This window comes from Dermacentor albipictus, chromosome 10, assembly GCF_038994185.2.
Source record: "Dermacentor albipictus isolate Rhodes 1998 colony chromosome 10, USDA_Dalb.pri_finalv2, whole genome shotgun sequence".
NCBI lineage: Eukaryota > Metazoa > Arthropoda > Arachnida > Ixodida > Ixodidae > Dermacentor > Dermacentor albipictus.
Genome location: NC_091830.1, coordinates 1,211,188 through 1,237,816, shown reverse-complemented (window position 1 = coordinate 1,237,816; position 26,629 = coordinate 1,211,188). Strand labels below are relative to the sequence as shown.

General features: G+C 47.9%; 1 protein-coding gene across 2 annotated transcripts in view; it reads left to right on the top strand.

Moving 5' to 3' along the window:
- The window catches only part of LOC135911970 (aldehyde dehydrogenase 1A1-like), a 360,058-nt gene that overhangs the window by 282,774 nt on the left and 50,655 nt on the right, over nucleotides 1–26,629 (top strand). For both annotated transcript variants that reach the window (XM_065444352.2, XM_070527411.1), the window contains exons 16-18: nucleotides 7,120–7,304; nucleotides 7,538–7,695; nucleotides 17,472–17,636. In XM_065444352.2, the coding sequence (XP_065300424.2) occupies nucleotides 7,120–7,304; nucleotides 7,538–7,695; nucleotides 17,472–17,636 (508 nt within the window). The remainder of the gene's footprint in view (nucleotides 1–7,119; nucleotides 7,305–7,537; nucleotides 7,696–17,471; nucleotides 17,637–26,629) is intronic.

Below are 26,629 nucleotides of genomic sequence, written 5' to 3'. Positions count from 1 at the left end.
TATCTTGACACACAACAATAATCGTCATCTGTCTTTTCCGCATTTACTTTATTTAGCGCTGCGAGCCCGGTACTTCCTAGTCACAAACGGCTTGCGCGTTTTCAGCTTGACACAGCCTTCTTGACAGGAAAGTGGCGAGCGCCGACTTTTCAAGAGAGGAAACGCAAGTAAGGCAGATGACGATTATTGTTGTGTGGCAAATATACACCCTAAAGGGTGTAAACGTTTCTTAGAGTGTAGAGGCTAAAAACGGACATACGGAAGAGGGTCAGTAATATGGAAAGTTTTCGATTCTGGGTACGCAAACTGATTTGGGTACCCAAAGCGACTAGGGTGGCTCCTCCTCCCCCACCGCTCCTTACAGGGTGGCGACAACCGCGTCGTCTGCTGCAGCAGGCGACATGCTCAATCTCACTCCGCAGTACCGTGCTTCTAGAGCGCTGACGCGTGGTGGCGGAGGAGGTGCGCATTCAGGCATCCTAAAAGTGACCTTGCAAAGCGCCACGACTGCCTTGCGTTCTTTTGTACTTCTTTGGGTTCTTTTGTATACCTCTCACGCTCTTTCGTAAGCTCAGCGGTTTGCGGTCACTACATTGCGTACGAAAAATATAAAATTCCCCATCTTTGCGCGGTTTACGTAACTTATGTAAAACAATGCGGCGGCTCCGGCCACCCCCTTCAAACTGAACTTGGGCGCTGCTTTTGTAGAATTCACTTTGTTCGTAGCAAATGACTATTTCAATGGATTTTGCTTAGTCTCGGGAAACTTCCACAACAGATTATTGTGGATAAATAACCTTGTGGGGTGTCTGAAACAGCTTCCCGTTTCGAATGCTTTCGAATGCTGTTTCGAAGTGTTTCTCCGAACGTGAAAGGAGCTCGTGAATGCACCCAGAATTGCCGCGCGACTGGTCGCTCGAGGCATCTTGCGTATATACGCGGGCTTCTTTCATGCTCGGAAAATAGTTTTTCATGTTGCTCTACGATTTTCTCCTCGACACTTTTCATCTAATTATAATATTTGAGAAGATAAATACTCAAATGAGACTGTGATTATCGAATAAGGCAGAAAAAGAATGGGTGAGAGTGCGTTTCTAGTGTAGAGGCTAGAAACGGACATACGGAAAAGGGTCGGTAATGTGGAAAGTTTTCGATTCTGGGTACACAAACTGATTTGGGTACCCAAAGGGACTAGGGTGCCTCCTCTTCACCCGCCGCTCCTTACAGGGTGGCAACAACCGCGTCGTCTGCCGCGTGCGTGCGTGCGTGCGTGCGTGCGCGCGCGCGCGCGCGTGTGCGTGGAACTACTTTGGTCAGATTGATCACCCTTATGAAGGCAGGACCAGACTCTGATAAAAACAGAACTTTGTTCGACTAAGGTTCCTGACAAGGCCAAGAACCTTAGTCGAACAAGGGTGGTAACAGCCATGCGCAGTGCCTCGGGGAAATGCATGCGACAGCATGACAATGCCTGCTTTTCTGTTCTCGCTCATGCGACTGCAGGCAATTAACCGCCATTAAATTATGAATCGAAAAATTTGACAGTTAGAATTGCCCCGCACGAGGCACTAGTAAAACAAAATCGCCTACAGGGCTTGTCGTATGGGTGCTGTTGGCCTGCTGAGAGGGGGCCTTAGAAGATGGCCTTAGAAGTCATCTCACCGGCCTTAGATGCCGCAGTAGTAGCAAACCGGTCGAGATGGGCTCCATGCGTTGTAAGACGGAAGAGGTGGTGGTCGTGTAGTGATAGGATTCAGGGACACGTGCGATGCAGGTGCATGTTGGGGTGGCTGCTGGGAGGGTGGCACTTTAGAGGCAACCTGAGCGTAAGTTGGTGTAGGGATAGGGTGTGGGCTCGGGACTTGCGGGCAGGTCAGGGCAGCTATCTCTTCCCTCACGATATGGCGTAGGCCGCCACCAGGAGGCGTCATATGGACCTCAGGAGTAGAGTCATTGGAAAAAATTTCAGAGTACCGCATTCGTTTCCCCGCGCCGCCGACGCGTTCATTGGCCCAACCGTAGCACGTGACTTTGGAGTGCCATACACCTTCCAAGCGCCGGGCGGGCCGGCTGAGTTAGAGCGCAGGCAGCGCAGGTCCCCTAAGTGTTTTTGTGTTCCGATCTTCGCGCTCGCGTTTCACTGCAAGGAAATCATGCTTGGCTGCTGCGCCTTCGGATGCAGCAACCGAGCCGAGTCTGGAAAATCTTTTTTCTCGATTCCGACCGGGAAAAATGACCGAGAGCGTCGTTCTGCGTGGTTACACAGAATCGGCCGGGAGAACTTCAAGCCTAAAAAAAAAAGCACCCGCGTCTGCGAGGTATAAGTACACCTTGCTTGTGCTTTTCGGCAGTGTTTTAGAAGATGCTTAAGCGAAGTGCAAGCGGTGTTAGCGATGCTATGAAAATAGGAGTTCATTGCAGGGATCGTTCGAGTCTTGCCCGCTTGAGGCGGGTACACGTGTACGCGTTTGTTGCTCAACACACGCGGTTATTCCGTGATCGTGGCACGCGAAGGCACACTTGTCGTGCGAATATTCCACGTCCTCACGTGCACCAAGTACTCGCATTATTTCTCCGCGCACGTGAGCGCGCTCTCGCCTCGAGTCACTCGACCCATATGGCACTTGTTTTTCGCAGACCGTGACGATCGCAGTCAATAAAAACATGGTCAGTGCATGTCGTGCGTCCACATAACGGCCGCTTTCTGGTAGAAAAATATAAATGGGTTAAATGTTAGCAATCCTTTAAGCTGCGTGTTTGCGGCCACATGCGCGTTTACATCCCAATTGAGCTAATTGTCTCACTGCGTAAACTTCTAAACCTTTATAACGTGTTCTTCGTCTCATTAGTTGGGTCTTTCAACTTATTATTACAGCTATCTTCTATCTTTTTCTTGTTTCACATGTCTGAAACAGGGCTTCATTAAAAAAAGCCCTGGGAGCCTCCTTGGGTAGCCCAGCGTTAGGGTGACCAGCATCACACTTCTAACCATACAACAAACATTTGCAGGATCACTTTTGTGCTGAAGACTTTGAGAAGCCTAGAGTGGATGGGCATTCAACTTATCCTTTGCTTATTTATAAATACGCATTTTGAGGTTGAAACCAACGGCCTGGTGATATTCACAACACATGGTTCAAATTTTGAGCTTGTAAGCCGAGCACATACAATGAACTGAAGTCAGCATACATATTATGTTTTATGTTGAAATGCTACGGTGCATACCCAAATAATGTTGTGCTTGATGCATAACAAGAAATAAACAACAGAACACCCATTAGCTTTAGTTTCGCTTTGCCACTATGTATTTACATAAACCGCTATAAAAACACAAGAATTTTATACATCGCCCATGTAACGTAGAAAAAATGTGCGGCGTCACCAGCGGGCGTTCCTGCCTTTTTTTTTTTTTACACAGGCAGCAAATCTTGGCAGTCTAAGAAAACAGTCATAAATAGGTTGAGAAGAGTAGCTGCTCATGAACGCACTAAACAGCCGCATTCATAAATCGCAATGTAGCAAACTCTCGCTCATTATCAGTGTACAGAAGTACATATACGTTGCTGTAATCACGCAAATGGCTCATATTGGCCTTCCACAAGGTTTAGTGCACAAAATGGTCATCGAAGTTGGTTTTTACACCTGCTGTGCACAGACTGTCTTACGATCATGGCCAAACACAGGTGCGCACATGGCAATCGTATGTGTGTCGTGCGTATACGGCGGACGAAGCCACCCGGTAGAGTCGAGAACGCGCGGTATCCGATTACAAACTAAATTAAATGTACCTGATTTAGCTGGTGAAATTATACAATGAACGTACGTACCTGTGACACTGTCAGGTGTTAGTTTCGTCCTGCTTGGAAACATTCAATAGAAGCTGGCGGTGGTCCACGATGTTCATGCCCAAAAGCACAAGCTTGCCTCATTGCGGCTCTAAGTGACGAAATGTTTCCTTCGTAGCTCGCTCCGCGGAAGGAGAAAAAAACGCGTGCATAAGCTCCCGATAACAGCGCTAGGGTCTATTCTAGCCACCCTAACAGCGCTAACCTGCTGCCGACAATTTATTTATTTCTTTTATTTTATTTATTTATTACATACTGCCAACTGCCTCTTGGCAGTCCAGGCAGGAGTGAGTGTATACAAAGTCGGCACTGCAAGTCAAAAACAACAAAAACTTAGGTTACGAGGAACCATAAAAAAAGAATGCTTAATGATACAGACTATTGCGTCGGGAAAGGCAGCATGTACAAAATTACAAAAATAGGAAAATGGTGATTCTAAAACGAACACGCTTCATTGCAAAGATTGTACGGCAGCCACAAATGAATCAACCGAGGACATAGAAGCGACTTCTTGCGGTAGAGCATTCCACTCTGCTATAGTTCGAGGGAAAAACGAGAAGCGATAAGCAGTAGTTTTAGTCGGTGGCATCACAATCGTTTTGCTGTGCTTGCGTCTGGTTTCTCTTGTTTTGTTGAAATTGATGTATATGTCGGGATCCATTTTTGTTTGTTTATTAACGATATTAAACAAAGTTTGTAGGCGATGCAGTCTACGCCGAAATTCAAGCGATGGGAGGCAAAACATTGTAAACAGACAATTGTAGCACAGTTCCAGCAGTAAACACGATCGGCGTGCAAAACAACCACCGGCTGCATTACTTAGCACAAAATAACATTTCCTTTTCGTTCTTAGCAACCATTATCTCCAGGCACAAAGTATTTTTACTTGAGTAAACACTCAACCCGATGTGTAACCGAATATCAAGCTCTTCCAACACGGCGGCCTTCCCGCGACGCAGTCGGCTTGGAAGGTATATATGGCGGTGGCCGCTCAGTGTTGCCAGTCAAATCCCGACCTTTGCGGTACTCTGAAATTTTTTCCAGTGACTCTACTCAGGAGGGGTTGACGAAGCTTGGGCGTGCAGTACCTCACGGATGATGGAGCGAATCAAGGCACATAGTTCACTGTCGTTGGAGACCTTGAAATCAGATGTGTCAGGGTGTAGCAGAGCATATGAAGCGCATCGAGACGCTGACACGTACTGATGATGTCTGCGACGGTAGTGGGGTTCAGCACTACAAGCGCCTTTAATGCCACCGTCCGAATACCCTTGAGCAGGTAACGCACGCGGTCACTCTCTGCCATGGAGGTGTTCACGTGGCGGCTGAGGGCGAGGACGTCCTCTATGTACTCTATGTACGAAGTGTAAGACTGGCCGGAGTGCTGGACACGCTCAGCAAGCTTCTTCTTGGCGATATCGGTGCGAACACACTAGTTCGCCAAAACCTGGCGTAGGTGGTGTTTAAAGGTGCTCAAGTTGACGAAATCAAGCTCATGATTGTAAAACCAAGTTTTTGCGACGCCGGTCAGGTAAAAGGCGACGTGAGCATGTTTTGCAGATTCGTTTCAGTGGTTAAATTCACTCACTCTCTCGTATAACTCCAGCCAGTCTTCAACCTCGTCGTCTGGATGTCCAGCAAACACGTGTGGATCCTTCAGAGGGGTCGTGACCGCCCAAGAAGGGGTTCCCGCAGGAGCAGGCAAGGTGGATGCCGTGGTATTAGTCTGCTGGTCTTGGGACATGGTCGAGTGCAGTTGGTAGAGGCGGCGACCCGAGCGGAGCTCCAGAGATGTAGCGTAGGTGAAACTGGAGAGAGACCGGAAGTGAGAGGACGAAGAAACCGGACAGCACACTCCACCACTTGTGAGACAAAGTTTAGGAAGCCAGTCCCTTCTTTATTCTCCCGAGTGAGAGCCCCACCACCAGGCTTCAAACGGTGATGATGACTATGTACAGGTGAGAATATGAAGCGTATGAATAATTCTCACAATATATATATTTTGTAGAACTCCTGCTTTTTATATACGCTGTCTGTTGAGACTATAATTTCGGTGCAATTACTCACAATACACGACAGGTGACAGTTGCTGCTGCGCAATACATTTTAACAAAGGACAGCGTCATTGAGATTTTTTGCTGGTGGTTGCATATGTACAAAAATACAAAGAAGGTTCTTGAATGACAATATTTCATTAAAATATTTGTCCTCGACTTGTTAATTTGTGATGACCAGTGGCTACGCCATTGGTCATCAGCGCACTTGGCGCCGCCACCTGCAGTACTTTGCTTGCGTCATCAATGCTCCTTGAGCCGCCGTCCGCAGCAATTCATGTCACCGCAGCACTGTCGTTTGTACTGACTTGATCAAGTCTCATATCATTGATAATGACACCGGGCTGCGTGGAGATGAGCAAATGGTACAATGCTTGCGGATACTTAGGGATCGAACTCCCAAAGGGAATGCAAGAGCCAGGATTATTGCATTACACGGACGGCTACACTGCGTAAGATTTGCGGTATTGTAAAAAAAAATCACACAGGAACTCCCAAAGGAGTTCCTGTGTGATTTTTTTTTACAATACCGCAAATCTTACGCAGTGTAGCCGTCCATGTAATGGAGTTCCTGTGTGATTTTTTTTTTTTACAATACCGCAAATCTTACGCAGTGTAGCCGTCCATGTAATGCAATAATCCTGGCTCCTGCATTCACCTTGTTCACGTTTTGCTCATCGTCTTGAATTTCCATCTCCCGCATTCCCCGTCTTTTCTCTGAATAACACTGGAAGTACGATGTTTGCACTTTAAAGGTCGCATGTTTCATCATCGTAGCCGTTATCAAGCCATGTTATTCATTATGCAATCATCTTCGTCGTGAATACTTTGTTTAGCGCAAAAAGACAGACACAAGAAAGAGGACAGGACAAGGCGATCTGCTGTCGTCTTTCTTGTGTCTGTCTTTTTGCGCTAAACAAAGTATTCATGGATTCGCACCAACTAGCCCGCGAACGCATTGTGCTGAACTATCTTCGTCGTCTTATGCCGCTGTTGTCATAATTATACTTCGTAGCCATCAGCATTGCCATTGCCTGGCGTGCCTTTTGAGAACTTTGGAAGGCGCAAAACACCGAGACAGGGGATGAAGTGTGGTGAGTTAGGCGAATAATTGTCACATTAAATTGTAGAGACTTCGAGAATTGATTGTGCGCAATCAAACAGCTGAGTGCCCTGAATAAGCACAAATTCATTTCTTTGCGGGAATCCATTTGGCCCAGTGGACCTGGCCGCTAACCTGGCGCACGAGGCCGTGTTCTGGAACCAGGGCGAGATCTGCTGCGCCGCGACGCGGGCCTACGTGCACACCGATGTGTACGACCAGTTTGTGGCCAAGGCCGTGGAGCTCGCCAAGAAGAGGGTGGTCGGGGACCCATTCGACGAACGGTGCACACAGGGTGCTCAGGTATGTCTTTGATGCAGAGCCGCCGCTTGTCGGTGGCTTTCTGACGGCTTTGCGACAGTCCGTCGAATTCAGCTGGCGGACTCCTCCTCATCTGTCAGCTCGCATGCAATCGTCGAGAGGCTGAGACCAAAGTGTGTGTGTGTGTAGGGGTATAATTACAAGAGGCGAACTTATGCCACCGCAAGAGCACTTACACGCAACACTTTCTCATGCTTAGTGATTTCTCTGCGCAGATCGACGAAACCCAACTGGATCGTATCCTTGGCTATATCGAGATAGGACAAAACGAGGGTGCCAAGCTACGCTGTGGTGGTCGCCGGCTCGGCACGCGCGGGTTCTTTGTTCAGCCAACCGTTTTCGCAGACGTTGAGGATGACATGACCATCGCCAGGTACGCTAGCGCTAAAACGTATCATTTAGTATGCAGGTTACAGTTGGCGCAGCTTCTAAATGGACCTGTGATTATCGACAAACTGCACCATTGCGCAGGGCTAAAGTGAAGAGGCGATGTTGTAGTTAAACAGCGCTTTTTTATCCCGCTGCCCCAATTTTTTTAGACGATGCTTTCCTTGCCAACCCTCCTAGACTTTCCTGGCAGGGGCTGATCTCACGAATAATATATTTGTAGATATAAGGCACGTTTGATTCGCCTGCACCACCTGAACCAGTTGACGAGGTACTGCACAGCGCCATTTGTTTCAGCGGTGCAGCAACGTCGCCCTCTGAACCACGCCGTTCGTTTCAAAAGGCGCAGAAAAAGTGCAGGGCTGGTTCACGATTTTGCGGCACCCTCTCTATACTGTCGGTGCCGACTTGGTGCGAAACAGCCGCACAGCAGACGACACAGCGGACATGCGCAAGTGCCGTTAAGGGTAACTCCGGCGATTTACCGATGTCAAAGGGATGTCGATGAAATTCTCTTGACACGTTCCTCTGCCCCCACCCGTCATCTCCTCAAAAAAAGCAGATTTGAGAGTTGCACAGATTTTTACAAATGAATTTAATAAATTGCCTCGAACACCCTACCTTACCTGTTCCTCAGTTACAGGCAACATTGACTATGACGTCAGGAGAATCCCACTCAGAGCATGCCGGGATCATGCAGACGACAGGGAGGAGAGCGTGGAGGAATCGACGATTGTGAGCTAGTGCACGCTTCGCGTCAGAAGTTGCTGTCACGAGAATTAGCGTTACCTGTGGATGGGCAAGTGATGGGGGTGTGGCAAGTGGTGTTGCGTTGTTGGCTGCACGAACTTCAGCCCTCGCAATGCGCACACACAATTTGAGGCTATGCCGATCGCGTTCATCCGAGGTGAAGCCTATATGTCACAGTCGCGTTGTTCACGCGTCTGCTGCTGGCGGACCTGAGCGACTGACCTGAAGATAATTAAGTCATTAGGATGAAGAAAATTACTTCTGTGGTTCAGTTTTGCCCGTGCGGATTTGAAATAAACCATTCCTCATTTCGTACAGTCCACACACAAAAAGCGAGAAGCGAGAACACGGAGCAGTAGCGACATCGGTACATTGCCGTTTTCGACGGAAAGCTGCCCGCCGCATTCAAAAAAGTTAAATTAGAGGGTTTTACGTGCCAAAACCACTTTCTGATTATGAGGCACGCCGTAGTGGGGGACTACGGAAATTTCGACCACCTGGGGTTCTTTAACGTGCACCTAAATCTAAGCACACGGGTGTTTTCGCATTTCGCCCCCATCGAAATGCGGCCGCCGTGGCCGGGATTCGATCCCGCGACCTCGTGCTCAGCAGCCCAACACCATATCCACTGAGCAACCACGGCGGGTCGCCGCATTCAACGGCACTTCCCTAAATTAAATGCGACTACGAAGATTAGTCTATTTTTACTTATTCTCAAGCCGACTCATAATTTAGCTTCCGAGCTGCAAGGCTTAACTCGTATCCTAAATGTGCAGCGAGCGTATAGGCTCCTTCGATACAGCAGCGTCAACAACCGCCTCGTTCAGCTGCTAACTGTTATGATTGCGGGTTCAATCCCATCGCTCGTGATCCGTTGTCAAGGTTGAAGTCGGGCATCAATTAGAAGGTAGCTGGCCCATGCCGTCTTCCAACTTATCAACGCTGAGGACGTTGATGAAGGGAAGGACTGCTTCTCATCGAGAACGAGGAATATGGGTTTATTTACAGTATTTATTTCAGTCTAACATGACTGTTTGAGAAAGTACGTCAGTCTAACATGACTTCTTGAGAGAGAGTGTCCTGAGCAGCCGCACAACAGCGGTTTTCAAACACTCGGTCCTCTAACAATACCCAGGTGACGGAAACGGCCGTCCAAGCACCGTAGACGAGTTGACCAGGCACCGAAGGGGGGACGAAGCACCGTAAGGGAGATGACCCGGCACCGTAGGGTCATTTATTCCCCGAACTGCAGCGCGCCCGCCGGCCGCCCATTGTCTGGCATTTTGGTCGGCACGTGGGAAGGGGTGCCAGTAGATGGTCCCGCGGCTCAGTAACAATAGTTGTTCCGCCATGCCCGTTCTGTTACAATGGCGACTTCGTCAAACTCGGCTCCAGCGACGGAGAGTCGAGGACGCACGTATTGTTGTTCACACACAGTCGACTTAGTCACGCCGTGGCTAGAGGTGTGCGGCGACGCGCCCGGAATGTTGCCTCCACAGTCGCAACTGGTTAGCAAAACTTGCACTGCAGCTGGCCGTTCTTAACAGCGCCTCCATGGCCCGGAAAATCTTGACTGTCCAGCGCTGACAACCGCTGGGCAGAAAGAGAACGGCTGGTGGCCAGGGGGTGATGCCTTGGCTCGCAGCGACCACTTGTGTAATGATGTCACCGCCCCAAAACATCCACCAAGGACAGACAACTGCAAGATGAACCCCACAACATGGCTCTGCGCCGAGATGACTTACCTTGGCTCTCACTTTAGACCCGCTAGGTTTTAAAAAAAACCTAAGTGCAGAAACAAAAAAAAATGCTCCATTTCGCTATGCCAATTTCTGAAGCAATTGCGTGCTGAAAAATTCAGCAATCATGGAGGGAAACCTGCGAAATGAGAGGGGATCTTCTTGGCTTAATAAAATTAACACTCGTAACCCTAAAATTTAGACGGGACCCTCAAACGCAGAATTCAAATTAGCCTGCTTAAGCCATCCGCATTGCTATGCAACTTTCCCTTCTTATATCTAACGAAGAAGTTGTACTCTTGGAGAGCGAGACCCCATCGGAGCAAGCGGCCATTTTTGTGTGACATTTGATTGAGCCACGTCAGAGGACAGTGGTCGGTCTCGAAGATGAACTTCGCTCCGTACAAGTAACAAAACTTCTGGGTGGCCCAAACCAAACAAGCGCATTCCTTCTCTGAAGCGCTGTAGGCTTCCTCTCTTACATTAAGTTTACGGCTTGCATAGAGGATAGAATGCTCCCCGTTATCGTCGCCGACCTGACTAAGTACCACGCCCATACCTCTGTCGCTTGCGTCGCATTGAACTATGAATTCCTTTGTGTAGTCTGGCACGCGAAGCACAGGACGAGAAACCAATAGCGCTTTCAAACTTTGGAAAGCGTTCTCTTTTCCTTACCCCAGTGTACGCTACTCGGTGCTCCCTTTCGGAGGGCGTCCGTTAATGGACTTGCCATTTGCAAGTAATTCGGAATGTACCGTTGATGGTACCCCACAAGTCCCAAAAATGAACGAAGGTCTGTTTTCGTGCGCGGCTGAGAAAATTGTCCAATCGTAGCTATTTTCAGCTCGGCCGGCCGTCTCGTGCCTTGGCCGACAACATGGCCCAGATAAGTAACCTGTGAACAACCAAATCTGCACTTCTCCGCTTTCATCGTTAAGCCGGCTTCCCTCAACCGTGAGAAGACCTGCTTGAGTTGCGATACGTGTTGTTCCCAGCTGTCCGAAAAAATTGCTTCATCATCCAGATATGGCAAGGCAAACTCCTGGAAGTCTTTTAGGACAATATCCAATAACTTAGAGAAGCTAAACGGGGCGTTCTTCAGCCCGAAACTGAGTGCGAGCGGGCGAAAAGTGCCTACAGGTGAGATGAATGCGGCATAGCGGTTGGCACTTTCTGAAAGGGGAACTTGCCAGTGCCCCCGCACGAGATCTATAGTTGAAATGTATTTAGCAGCGCTAACGTTTTTCAATTCGTTCCTCAATGTTGGGTATCGGGTACAGCTGATCCCTAGTGATGGCATTTAACTTCCTGTAGTCAACACACGGAGGAGATTCCTTGTTAGGGGTTTCTACCAGTATTAGCGGTGACGTGTAGTCACTCTCAGCGGGCTCAATAACTCCCAACTCTAGCATGCGCTGTATCTCTGCCTCCATAATCTCTCTCTGTCTTGGAGACACCCTGTAAGGCTTTGATCTTACTGGTTCGGTTGAAGTCAGCTCTATTTTATGCGTTATTAGTTCGATTCTACCTGGCCGATCGCTGAACCTGTCGATATATTCCCCTAACACCCCTTTTAGCTCATCTAGCTTCTCGGGTCTTAGAGCGTATGAGCTTACCGAGTGTTCTACTACTTCTTCCAGGCCGATTTCAGAGTTGGAGGTCACCCTATACTCCTTAAACTTGGTACTAGTGCCATCCTGCTCTTTACATATCCTCACTTCCTTCCTGTGAGCGGGCGTTTTCAGAGCATAGTTAGTATCTGAAAGTTTGTGCAACACTTTAACGCCAGTGAACTTCAAGCTTGTTCTTTCTTGAAGGTTTGAGGATCATTACCTGGTCTCCAGCATGTAACGTACGAAGCCTCGCGTTCTTGTCGTAATAGAATTTGGCCTTCTTTTGAGCCACTCCCATGTTCTTTTCGACTAGTTCTTGGGTTGCGCTTAGCCGTTTCAGCAGATTTAGCACTCATTCAACCACTGTTGGACTCTCTCCACTTTCCTCCCACATCTCTCTTAACATTCTCAGTGGAGAACGGAGTGTCCTCCCATACACTAGTTCTGCTGGCGAGAACCCTGTCGCTTCATGTGGAACCATTCGCAAAGCAAACAAAGTTGCCGGCAGACAGTTATCCCAGTCCTCCTTGTGCTCGTTACAGAGCGCACGCAAAACTCGCTTAAGCACTGAATGCCACCTCTCTACACTGTTTGACTGAGGGTGATAGACAGAACTGTGTATTAACTTTACCCCGCACTTTTTCAAGAATGTGGAAGTCAGTGCGCTCGTGAATACTGACCCTTGATCTGCCTGGATTTCAGCTGGAAACCCAACTCGTGCAAACAATGTCAAAAGCGCATCTACTACTTCGGCGGAGCTGAGCTCTTTCAGAGGGATTGCTTCTGGAAGCTTTGTAGCCGGACACAGTATGGTAAACAAGTACCTGTAGCCCGATTTTGTTTTTGGAAGAGACCCTACCGTGTCTTTTACAAGTAGTCCGAAAGGCTCTGTTATTAAGGGCACTACTTTTAGTGGGGCTTTCCATGTCTCTCCTGGTTTACCCGAGCGCTGGCAGGCGTCGCATGATCTTACAAAGTTTTCTACGTCTTTGAAATAACCAGACCAGTAGTATTCCATAAGCAATCTTTCCTTTGATTTGTTCATGTCTAGGTGGCCGGACCACCCATTTCCATGACAGAGACTAGACTCAAAAGGTCCTCCCTGTACTTAGTAGGTACGACTAACTGATCTAAAATCCTAACCTTTCGATCTCTGAAGTGCCGATACAACAATCCTCCTCTCTCATGTATCGTCACGTTGCGCCTAGCAATGTCCTCGTTAACTGTGTCATGTAATTTAGCTAAGCTCTCATCATCCTTTTGCTCGGCTGCCAGTGACTCTCTATCCACACGTAAAAGCTGATCAAAGTTCTTCGAAGCCGGTGATAATAACAACCCTGTCTCGCTTGCGATTGCGTCAGCTTGCTCTTCCTACAGGCTTGAACTTTGACACTCTAGTGCTACGCTCTCATTGAGCTGGTCAGCTGGCAGGCTCTCCTCAACTGATTTGTTGTCCCTCGGGCCTAGCTCGGATTCGGGTATTGAAGTTATACCTTTTTCCGCTTCCGCTGGACTAGCTTGAGCATTTTCAGCCAAAAGCGACGCAATTTTACGAGCTTCGCCTCGGGTCAATGCCTGTACTATGCCCTCTCCCAGTTTAAGCCCTTTGTCACTCAGTAACTGATTCGTACGATTCGAAAAGATGTAAGGGCACTGCAGTGACAAAAATTTGGAAATCGCAGCCTCAGTCTCTACTTCCCCGAATGCATGGTCCACTAATTTTGACTTTGGCCATGGGCAGACACACGCTGTGTTCTTCTACAACCTGTTTGATCCATTCTACTTCTCCGATGAAATCATCTACCGTCACGTAAGACGGATGGACAATGTCAATCGAGGCGGCACTGTCTCTTAGCACTCAGCATGGTTTGCCATTAACTTGCAGGTCGTGAAGATAGGGGCTTAAAAGTTCCATATTCCGTCTTTTCTTTTTCCTCTACGTAGGGAATAACTACGCTAGGCTTCCCGCATTTTACAGCTATATGTCCCAGTTTGTGGCATTTATAACAGCGGATCGGCCTAAAAGATTCGAATTTTCTTTTCTGTTCCTTTTGTGCGGTTTCCCCGTTAAGTTTCTCCTCGCTCTTTTCTGCGGGCTTTTCCTCCACGTCTACAGGCTCCGATCGTCTAGTCTGCAAACCTTTTTTGAACGGAAATGGTTTCCGCGGTCCATTTCGACCATCCCAATTTCCGTCCTCGGCGTTCAACTTTCTAGGGGTTGCGTACTCTTCGGCTAATTCAGCCGCCCTTTCCACAGTGTTTACATTCCCGCTGTCTTGCACCCACAGTTTCATAGCTTGGGGGATGGTTTTGCAAAACTGCTCTAGACACATGCATTCATTGATCATGTCTCTGCTGTCGTACGCTTCCGCGCTTTTCAGCCACTCGACTAGGTTGGCCTTTAAGCTATATGCAAACTCCGGATATCCCTCGCTATCTTTCTTGCCTGTGCTCCTAAACATTTGCCGAAAAGCTTCGGCTGAAAGGCGGTATTTCTTCAGGAGACTAGCCTTCACTTTTGCATAATCATATGCATCCTGTGCACTGAGTCTGGCGATTACCTCTGCAGCCTCACACGGCAACATAGACAGCAACCGCTGTGGCCATGTACTCGGGCCGAAGTTCATCTTTTCACAAGTCCTTTCAAAATTGTTTAGGAACAAGCCTATGTCGGTCCCGACCTCAAGTGGCTTTAATAGCCTGTCGATGAGGTACGATTCTGCCTCACTTGATCGTCCCAGAGCGCCTTCACTTCCTTGAGACAACTCCAAACGGTTGCTTTCAAGTTCAAGTTGCATTTTTCTTAACTCGCGATCTTTATCGTGTTCCTCTCTCTCTTGTTCTTTTCTCTCTCGTTCTTCTCTCATTTTCAGAAGTTCAGACCCGATTTAGATTTCTTTCTCACTGGCCTGATCGGAAATTAGCTGCAATAATTCCGGTTTTACCATTTCCTTGCGTACATCTAGCCCCTGTTCCTCACCAACAATCAACAACTCGTCTCTCAGCAGTGTCCTTAACTCCATGATTGCTGCTTTACTGCCTTGATCCTGCTCTCTAAATCTAGCTAGGAAAACACAACCTAGCTAACACTCAACAATCGAGCTTCCCTACTGCTCTAAACAGAACAACCACAAAATGAAGCCTAGAGAGTCAAAGCAAGAACCAAGCATTCACTGCAGACACATCACCACGTCGCAAAGTCTATTTCACCGCTGTCAGCCAGTTGTTATGATAGGGGGTTCAATCCCATCGCTCGTGATCCGTTGTCAAGATTGGAGTCGGGCATGAATTAAAAGCTAGCTGGCCCATGCCGTCGACGAACTTATCCACGCTGAGGACGTTGATGAAGGGAAGGACTGCTTCTCATCGAGAACGAGGAATATGGGTTTATTTGCAGTATTTGTATCAGTCTAACATGACTGTTTGAGAAAGTACATCAGCCTAACATGACTGCTTGAGAGAGACTGTCCTGAGCAGCCGCACAACAGCGGTTTTTAAACACTCGGTCCTCTAACAATACCTAGGTGACGGAAACGGCCGTCCAAGCACCGTAGGCGAGTTGACCAGGCACCAAAGGGGAGACGAAGCACCGTAAGGGAGATGACCCGGCACCGTAGGGTCATTTATTCCCCGAACTGCAGCGCGCCCGCCGGCCGCCCATTGTCTGGCGTCTTGGTCGGCGCGTGGGAAGGGGTGTCAGTATACGTTCCCGCGACTCAGTCACAATAGTTGGTCCGCCGAGCCCGTTTAGTTACAATGGCGACTTCGTCAAACTCGGCTCCAGCGACAGAGAGTCGAGGACGCACGTATTGTTGTTCACACACAGTCGACTTAGTCACGCCGTGGCTAGAGGTGTGCGGCGACGCTCCCGGAATGTTGCCTCCACAGTCGCAACTGGTTGGCAAAACTTGCACTGCAGCTGGCCATTCTTAACGCAACGTTGTTTATACTGTCATCGGCGTGTCCGCGAGAAAACTACGCGTTCTCTTAATGAACAATCACACGCGCAAAGTCCTCATCTATGTCCACTTTACGGAACATATTGTGTGCACGAAGAGAATGCAAAGAATGATAAGTAGGCAGCATAACGCTCTCCTACTACAGTCTCCTGGTCGCTGTTTTCGAAGGTGCGTGGTCGCTCATATCGTAATTCAGAGTGATGCAGTGGTGCTTACATGCACGAAATCTGCCTGGTTTGATATGTTCTGACATTATTAGATTGTCAAGGATGAGCGGCTAGTATTATATCTTAAGCGAACGACGAATAGTCGCTGCACCTGCCGATCCATGTAAACAAACGCACCGTTTGGTGCTTTGGACAGCCAGCGGCGTTTCTGCGAGTCGTGCTCCACATCTTACAGTGAGCATGCAAAGCGTTTCCCTGAGACGTGTATAAAACCTCAAATAGCAAGTAGCACGTATAATATCAGTGGTTTGGGCTACCCTTGGTCTTCATGTTGCAGCACGACATGTAGCGCACGGGCCCTGGCTCTCGTGATGGCGGGTCGAATGCGAACGGCAATCGGTGGCTATCGAATTCGTCAGAATCATGCCTGTCAATATTTGACAGATCCGAAGAACTGGTGCAGCTGACCTTGTCCGGCGCAGTCAGATCCGGCGCAGCCACGATTCAGCCAAGCGTCTGCTCTTGATAGTGATCTAAAGAAATACGCTTGCTCTGCGCTGCCAGCGGGTGAGACCGGCATGCCTTGCACGCTTTCCTCGATGGAGACACCCGTGACGTCACACGGAGAGGTTCGCTCGGCTGCTTAGTCAGGTTTCGTTTTTGCACTTTCTTGCTTGTTTAAAAATATTTTCGAATTTGCGAAACAGTTCTACTATGAGACGAGTGACCGGGGTGTCTCGGAAACATAAATATTCTATTACTTTAACAGGGTCAAAAAATCGCCTCAGTTGCACTTTAAAACCCCGCTTACATGCGTCTGCTGTGTCTGCGCAAGCGCGGGTGTACTTACCCCTCAAAAACCGATTATACCAGCAGTTCAGGACTTCTCAAGCTTACTCACTCCGTGCACATTAGTCGGAAAGAAAACGAAACGCTTGCACCGCGTCTGCACCTTGACATTCGCTTCTATTTGCCTGCACCGAAGAAATCGAGCTGCACAATTTCTCAACTTCATTTATGCAGCTTGCACCTGTAATGTCGGCTCGCAAGCTCCTCTAGAGCACAGCGTTCTGTTCATTAAAATGTTACACTGTTATATTATTTGATTTACTTTATTTTCTTTTATTTATATTGCCACTTAGTATATGCCACGGCTTCTTGGCCAATCCTTCAGAACGCGCACGTCCCACTAGGTATGATTTCTGCATAAAACAAAGATATAATTTCGCCTCACAGATAACTTAAAGCACAGCGATATCTATAAAATGGTCGTTTATATTTCTCGAATTTTTAAATCTGCTTTACTTTTTTTCATTTAGCCTCGCGAGCTCGCGAACTGAACTGAACCGTGCCTCCAGAAATTATTTGTAACATATCATTGTATAAAAAATGGGTTATCTTTATTAGCATCGTTGAGCATAGAGCATACCGAAAGATTGCTCGCATAGCACCACGTCTGCAGACTATTCTTCCGTGCTTGTCCGACGTCGAAAGGCGCAGCCAGGTTTGTTTAACTGTGTAAATGCCTCTGCAGGGAAGAAATATTCGGACCTGTCCAGAGTATTTTCAAGTTCAGCACCATCGACGAGGTCATCGGGAGAGCGAATGCCACAAACTATGGACTGGCGGCAGGAGTCGTCACAAAAGACCTCAACACGGCCACCATTGTTGCGCATGCACTCGAAGCGGGCATTGTCTGGTATGTAAATTGTACACTGCAAACTTTTTGGTGGGATCAGCGGGGCCCATCTGGTGCAGTTTCTACTAGTTTCCTAAAACGGCGCCAGAGTTCCTTTACTGTAACTTTCTAGCACTCGCAGCACCATGCCACGCATAACTTTCCTGCCTTTTTGAAGTCTCCAGGCGCCCGGCTTTCCCATTACGAAGATTCGTCATCGTCACCTTCAACATTATTAATATCATTATTACACAGAAGCTGTATATGGCTAGGGAATTTCCGTCGTCCTCGAACAAGCCACGGACTAGCTCGATGGCGCCCCTCGGCGCAACCGCGCCACCGCGCTCGTGCCACTGCGCACGCGTTCGTCGTCTCCCACAGCTGGCGCCGTTGCCGCTCATTACTTAAGGGGAAGCTAAAGGTTAATATTAAGTCAGCGTGGACTGTTGAAATACCATCCCAGAAACCTCGAAAGGCTTGTTTCATGCGAAGAAGAGACTTACTTTAAGAGCAAATGCGTTCTGAAGCATCCGCGTACCTCTAGCGCAGTTCAAATCGCTCGCCCTCCGAACGAGGAGTGGCGACGTCATAGTCAGGTTGCGCCGTCGGTGAGTAAAACGGCGCCCGCAGACGGCGCTACGACATTTCTGCTCAAAACGCAAACGCGCGGCCAGAAACAGAGCTGAGAAAGCGGTACTATGGTGGCTAGCGGAAGGGAAAGCGCGCGACGATAAGCTGGTTATTTTATGACGCCGACTTTGACGCTCATTGCAATGGACGGCCCTGACAACGACACATTGCCTCGCGATGCTGGGCTCGACTTCGGCGATTTCAGCACTGATGAATGTGACCTGCTGCCGAGGGCTCGCGCTGCCGGCGTCGTTGCGTGCTACTACGACGGCAACTGTATGTTATGGCTGTACATATTCGCACATTTGTAGCTTTTCCTTCGTGAAAACCAAATGCCACACTCACCGCCCCGTCTTCGACCTACAGTTGTTCTTGCACTTCGGAGAACGCCGGCAAGACCGATTGAACGGCGCTACGGGAAGCGTTGCTTTGAAGGGCACTCCATACGACTTCAGTAAGTCAGCGTTGAACTCGTAATCCTCTGGAAAAAAGTGCAGCGAGCACCCTGTGCGATTTTTCGGCTCTTTGCCAACGCGCTGTGGAAGAGGTACGGCACTTAACCACTTCGAACGGAAAGGTTCACTCGTTGGCACACAGTTATAAGTAACGTTGGATTCGCCACTACAATGCCCATGGCCAAGTTCCGCGGACCGTTCGCGCAACCCACGACATCATGTGGACGTGGCATTCTCGCTGCTTGCTCAAAATGCAAGTTTCGCGAGCCAGCAGAACCAGCGCAGCACGACGCGATAACGAAACAACTGAAACTTTAAAGAGCGCGCGGTGCAGAGTCGAGCGCGCAGAGTCGAGCGAAAACGAAACCTTTCGACAACCCATACTGTGCTACTGAACGGTAACGTCAGAATGTTTTTTTTTTAATGGAACAGAAATAAACAATAGCATTTTCTTCCGTTTTATAACCTAATGAAATTATCTTTTTAATACGAGTAGTTGAGTTCTAGTGACATAAATTATGATGACGAGTGCCTTCGTCATCGGGCTAGTATCGGAATGTCGCAGGGGGGTCTCAAATCATGTCAAGCATTTACCTCAATTTCTCGGTTACTAAAGCTCTGTTCGCGATTATATTGACGCCTTAGACGTTCTAGAGCATTGCTTTATCACTCTAACTTGACTTCATAGTAACCTTTCGCGCCCCTTTAAAGGGACCCTGAAACAATTTTGACGATTTTCTACAAACGTACTGAGTGGTTAGAGTAGGTCCTTCTGATAATTAATTGACACGTCTAAGTGCTCCGCGTAAAGCGTGTAATTTATTATAAGGTTTTAAAGATGCACATCGCTACCGATCGCAGCACGCTGCTCGGCGGAATTTTAAGCCGCCCCTACCCATATGACGGAAATCACCCATATGACGTCAGTGGGGCGAGCTATCCGATTGGCTGACCAGGGCGCGTGATTGATGATTTTTCCAACTTTATGGTAACCAAATTATCTTCGTAATAGTTGGAGTGTAAGTTCATTTGTTTTTATAAAAAGAAAGTAACATAAAGAGAATGCACAAGAACAATTTTTCAGTACACTTCAGCACTTCCGGCGCACAGCAAGTGTCGTCTGCTTGTGTTACAACGTACTCCATTTTGACGAGAGCTCCGCGGTCAGAGTCGGTCTCAGTCTTTTCGCGAGCACTATGATTCGACTTTGTTGCCTTGTGGACTGCAAACCTAGCGACTGGCAATATGTCAAGCTGCGACATCGTGTCCCTCTGCAAGGCAGCATACGAGCGAACTGGCTGCTGCGCAACGGACTGCCGCTATCCGATCGGCGCCAGGATTCGCGTGTTTGTGGCCGTCACATTACATCGGAAGATTACTATCGCAATAGCGTTTCGCGAGTCCGGTATTAGGGCAAGCGCAAGAGGACAGGGTCTGGCCGCTTTACTGTGCCGGGATGAGCCACGAGATGAGCAGAAGGGCAAATGTGAACGGTCTGCACGGTGCAGTCACCTGGTGGCACAGAGCTCAACCATACACAGTAGCAGCAACAAAGTGTATTCTGCTTTGCTGCCGGTGTGTATTTTTCGCAGGAGTGTAATCATCAACACGTTGTTTTTATAAATGTTTAAAATGTTTTACACTTGGTTAGAGCAATATTAGCGCTTTGTTTGACTGGTTAAGCGCTGCGCCAACAAGTGTCTGGACCGTGCAGACCGATCAGGCTGCTCACGTACGTCTACGCTAAAGTTCCTTCATCAGCTTGAATTCATGCCTCCAGTCATTTGCCGAAATGACCAGCTTGCCTGTGGTTACCGGAATACCGGACACGTTCGGCTCTACGACAGAATGCTCGCAACGCACGCTGCTTCGATAGCTTTCGGTCGACGGCCAAGCGGCTAGCGGAGAGGTCTCACGCGGGAGAGGGCGTGCTCCAAAACAGCCGGAAGTGAACGATGTGACGTTGCATCGTGACGCTGAACCAGTGAAGGCGGAGCTTAGCGCCGCTCGCTCGGCGAGTGAGTTGAGAAGGAAAAGCATGGTTAGGGAGGAGGGTAACTTCTAATCGCTTGTAGCTCCATTAATACGTAACGCTTCACTTAAATTGTGGTGCCAATGTTCTACGTAAGCTATACCCTACGCGCCTACAAAATTTGTCCGAACCGTTTCAGGGGCCCTTTAAGAGGACACTAAAGGCAAAGATTAGATCGACGTGGACTGTTTAAATACCATTCCAGAAATCTCGCAATGCTTGTTTTGTGCCAAAAAAAAACTCAGTTTACGAGAAAATTTCATCTGAAGGGTCCGAATACCTTTTCCAAAATTCAAATCTCCCCACACCTAACTGGAGTAGTGGTGACATTACGTACGCCATCACCGCCCTTTGCTGCCGTGGGTGAGTAAAATGGCGACCGACAGATGGCGGTACCAGGCCAATACAGATGAAGTCAGAGCGGCGGATTCGCCGCTGCAGTGCACTGTAGCTGCAGCTGCTTTTTGGCCAAGTGGCGTAGACCGTTCGGGCAACCCGCGACATCACATGGAAGTTGAATTCTTTGCAATTTGCAGTTTGTGCGAGTTTCGCGAGCCAGCAAAACCAGCGCAGCACTACGCGACAACGAAACTACCGAAACGCGAAAGCGTGGGTGGTATAGAGTCGAGCGAAAGCGACACCTTTCGACCGCCCGCGTCAAGGGTAATTTCAATGAGCTCTTCTTGCGTAAAATTGAAATAGAAGTGGTCAAGTAGCATTTTATTTCATCTTATAATACAATACAAGGATGTTTTTTTGCAACGAGTGGTCGAGTTCTCTAGTGACACAATTTAACTGAGGAGTGCCTTCGTCATCGGGCAAGTGCTTGAAAGTCCCGGAAAAGTCTCTAATCATGACCTGCATTTACCTCGATTTCTCGAGCATTAAGGCTTTGTTCGCAATTATATTGACGTCTTAGAGATTCTCGAACACTAATCTATAGCTTTAGCTTGACTTAATATTTGCCTTTAGTGTCCCTTTAAGGGCGTGATGAGCCCTTCATTGGCAAGAGGAAATTATCGTCGTCATCATCATCAACAACTAATATCAGAAATTGCTCGAGCATCATCTTCTTCCATAGCTGACTCGTTTGCGCGCCTCGGCTCAACCGTTCGAACGTGCCCGTGCCTATGCTCGTGCGTTCGTCGTCGTCGTCGTCTGCTTCCATATCTGGCTCCCTTGCCGCTCATCATTCCAGCGTAGAATTTCATTTCTCTTCTGTCGTCGTAAAGGGGAGGCCGCGTTAAAACTTTTTACAGCTAAGCTGTATATGGCTACCCGGGTTAAATTTCTGCGTCCGTGCGTTTACAATGTCGCGTCGACAAAGAAAAATTTTCGTCTGCAGAGCCAGAGTAAAAGATTCTAGTCTTGCAGCGGAATAGGATGAACAATGGGCCATGCAATTTCTGAGAAACTTCGTAATTTTTTTTCAGTTTTCGAGTGCTTATCTGAGGAGTGTAATGTGCACGATATGTGGCACAATTTTAAGAATATGTTACTCGAGCTGGTAAGTGTACATATCCCCAATGTTGATTCTTCACGGCTTAAAAAGCACAAACAGCCATGGGTAACAACACACATACTAAAGCTTATCAAGAAAAGGATGAGGGCCTTTAACGCATTCAAGAAAAGCAAATCAGCTGCTCATTTTACAAAGCTACATACGATTACACGCGAATATAAGCTAAAAATAGGAAAAGCTAAAGATGACTACTTCAGCGAGCTGAGCAACAAAATGAAATCAAACCCTAAAATGTTTTGGAAGTACTTAAAACAGAGTGGATCAGATTCCTTCGGAATACAGGAGTTAAATTATAACGGTAAGATAATTATGGAAGACGAAGATAAAGCTGCCTGCCTAAACAACTTCTTTCATTCGGTATTCTTACCCAACCATACCTGTCATATTCATCAACCTACAACTAATATTTCGCCTATGCTTTCTGTTGAGCTTAGTATTAATGGAATTGAAAAACTATTGAAAGATATTGATGAGCGTAAATCTAGTGGTCCGGATGGTATTTCTCCACGTGTACTCAAACGTTGCGCGGGGCCAATTTCTATGTACCTTTATTTAATTTTTGAAAAATCTTTATCGACAGGTATTTTACCCCATGACTGGAAAATTGCACACGTTGTTTCGATACATAAAGGTGGGTCCAAGAAAGACGTTGGTAACTACAGGCCAATATCACTTACGTCTATCCCGTGTAAAATACTTGAACATATATTATACAAACAAATACTAAATCATCTAAATAAGCATAAGGTACTAATTAACGAGCAGCATGGATTTCGTAGGGGACTATCTTGCACAACACAACTAGTTGAGTTTTATCATGACATAATATCCAGCGTAGATGCAGGAGGACAGGTAGACGGTGTGTTCCTGGATTTTCGGAAAGCCTTCGACACAGTATCACATTCACTCTTATTGTTTAAACTTAATACCCTACACATTGATGCAACTGTTTTTAAATGGATTGAATGTTACCTTTCCCAAAGAAGGCAATGTGTAATACTGAATGGAAAATGCTCCGAATATTCAAATGTTACGTCAGGAGTCCCACAGGGCTCCGTTCTGGGTCCGTTATTATTTTTGGTGTACATTAATGATATCTCTGCCGGAATTTCATCTTCTATACGGTTGTTTGCGGATGACTGTGTTGTGTACAAAAAAATTTCCCATCACAATGATACAATTGAACTTCAGAACGACTTATCAATCATTCATGATTGGTGTACTAAATGGAAAATGACTTTGAACATAACAAAGTGTGTACATCTCTCATTTACTAAAAAGAAGAAACCAATTCAGTCACGGTATCATCTGAACAACGTACTACTGAAGCAAGACAGTACGTATAAGTATTTAGGTGTGCTACTGTCGTCTGAATGTTCGTGGAAACCACAGGTAGACAGTATCATAGCCAAAGCTGGTAAAGCTTTAAATTTCATTCAGAGAAACCTGCGATGTTCACATGCGAATTTAAAACGTATGGCATATACAACTTGTGTTCGACCACTCTTAGAATATGGCTGTGTTGTGTGGGACCCCCACGAGGTAACCTTCATTGCCGCTCTGGAAAAAATACAAAACCGTGCTGCCAGGTTCGTCTTGGGGCGGTACGGAAGAAAGGAGAGCTGCACTGCAATGAAGGCTGAGCTAGGATGGGAATCACTTTCTGCCCGCCGCAATAAACTGAGATTAAAATTTCTATATTCGATTTATTACAATAAAACAGGAATTAATAGGGAAATTTACCTACTGAAACCTCATTACATCTCAAAACGAACTGATCATAGTTGCAAAATCCTCGAGTATCCTGCCAAGACGAACATGTATGCCAACTCATTTTTTGTTCGAACAATTAATAATAATAATATTTGGGGTTTTACGTGCCAAAACCACTTTCTGATTATGAGGCACGCCGTAGTGGAGGACTCCGGAAATTTTGACCACCTGGGGTTCTTTAACGTGCACCTAAATCTAAGCACACGGGTGTTTTCGCATTTCGCCCCCATCGAAATGCGGCCGCCGTGGCCGGGATTCGATCCCGCGACCTCGTGCTCAGCAGCCCAACACCATAGCTACTGAGCAACCACGGCGGGTGTTCGAACAATTAAACAGTGGAATAGGCTGACTGAAAAGCAAGTGCATTGTGTGAATGAAGATGTATTTTATTCCATGTTGTAACCCCCCTGCTGTAACGCCTTCGGGCGCTGCGGGGTAATTGATGAATAAAGAAAGAAAATCCATCATCGATTTTGACACTTATGCTGATGAACCTACAAAATTTTTTTTTAATTTGATGAACCAACAAAATTTTTAAAAATTTTTGTAGCATAAGTGTCGTCAGCATCATCACAATCAGCATAAGTGTCAAAATCGATGATGGATGGCCCATTGTTCATCCTATTCCGCTCGTCACAAGTGTGAAGTAGAGTGATTGATGACCCATTGCTCTTGGCGTGGCGCTCGTTCGCCGCCGCTGTAGCAACCGTGTCCGTGTAAAGGCCGTAGTAAACGTACAGGCACGTATCTTCCAGTGTGTGTTCGTCTATAGAGTGACGTCAGTGTCGCCTAGCGACCTTATCGGCAGAGTTTCTTGAGCGGTTCCATGGGGCGGACGCGTATCGTGCGCACGGAAGAGAGCAACGTGTCCTACAACGACGGCGGAAGCGACAGCGAGAATGGGCGCGCCGACGGCAGCAAGCCGCTCAGGCTGATCGTGCGTCCGTCGATGAGCCTGGCCCGCCGCTTGTGCCGGTCGACGAAGACCCGCACCGTGCACGAAAAGAACGGTGGCGTGAGCAGAACCGGGAATGCCAACGCCGCTAAGGCCCATCGTAGCAAGTCCGAGACGCAGGCTTTAATCGCACATTGTATATATATATATATATATATATATATATAATTGCGTCGTTTTAGAAGAACACATAACAGCTTCGCTGGTCATTCTTCACAGAGTGGAAGGGCCTTTTACTTTTTACAGCGGATCTGTATATGGCTAGGTTGTGGAAAAATTCAGTGCCCTTCCACTCTGTGAAGAAGGATGACTAGCGTAGCTGTACTGTGTGATAATGTGGCTTAAGAAAAACCACACAGACGCTGGTGCCTGGTGTGCACAAATTATACATGTTTAGCCGAGCCCGTTCACTCAGGCGGGAGCCTGATTCCGCCGATTCCACTTCTCGCGCATCGTCAGCGTGCTGCGCGTGTCCTCGTCGCCCTTTTGTGGCAGGACCGTTGTGCCAGGTAGTAATGCGCTACAGGCCTGGTCGGGAGGGAATGCGGCAGAATTGGCTAAAGCATTGGAGTCCAACGACAGGGGCCGTATCTTCCCGGCCGTTGATGAGCAATAGGAAGTGTTTAGGTGCACGTTGGTGTGCTTTGAACGGACCATCATACGGGGCCGTAAGGGAAGACACACAGCGTCGGGGCACACAAAGACGTGTGTGCAGTTCTCAAGGCCAGGGCTGACATATACACGCTGGGAAAAAGTGGTTGTTGGAGGGGAATGACAGTGCGCATAGCATTGCGTAGACGAGAAGCGTGGTGGGAAACGTCAGCAGGTACGGTGGGCGAGTCGTTGAAGAATTCGCCAGGGACTCGTGAAGTGGTGTCAAGCGTAAGCTCGGCGACGTTGGTGGAAGAGTCACTGCGAAGAGTGGTGCGAATGCTAAACATAACGAATGGAAAGCGCTCGATCCAAGATGAAGGAAAAGTCGAAGCCATGAGTGAATCTTTCAGTCGACGGTGAAAATGTTCAATGATCCCATTGGATATCGAGTGGTAAGAGGTAGCCTTTATGTGACTAACGCCTAGTAGCCGGATTGGCCAACACTGTTGAGTCGAATCGGCGACCACGGTCAGTCGTAATGGTGGAAAGGACACTGTAGCGGCTAATCTACTGTGTGATGCGTGCTCGAGCTATCGACTACGCCGTTATGTACTTCAGGCCATCTGGTGAACCTGTCAATGCAGGTTAACAGGAAGCGCTGGTTCCTGCAGGGAGGAAAGGGGCCAACAATATCGACCTGCAGATGGCTGAAGCGGGCTTCCGGGGACGGGAATGTGCCAAGAGGAATCGCGGTGTGGCGATGCACTTTAGACTGTTGGCAGTTGAGGCACGCACGTGACCAGCGACGAACGTCTACATTGATAGTGGACCATACATAACGAGAAGTGGCGAGTCGCTGTATTGCGCGAATGCCAGGGTGAGCCAAAGAATGGAGGGCATCAAAGACGGCCCGGCGGTATGAACGAGGCACGTAAAGACGAGGACGACCGGTCGACTTATCACAAACCAGGGGCATGTCGCAGTGAGGAAGCAAGATGTCTTCAAACACCAAAGAGGTACTGCTCTAGAGCTCGGCGTCGACACTCTGGGCGG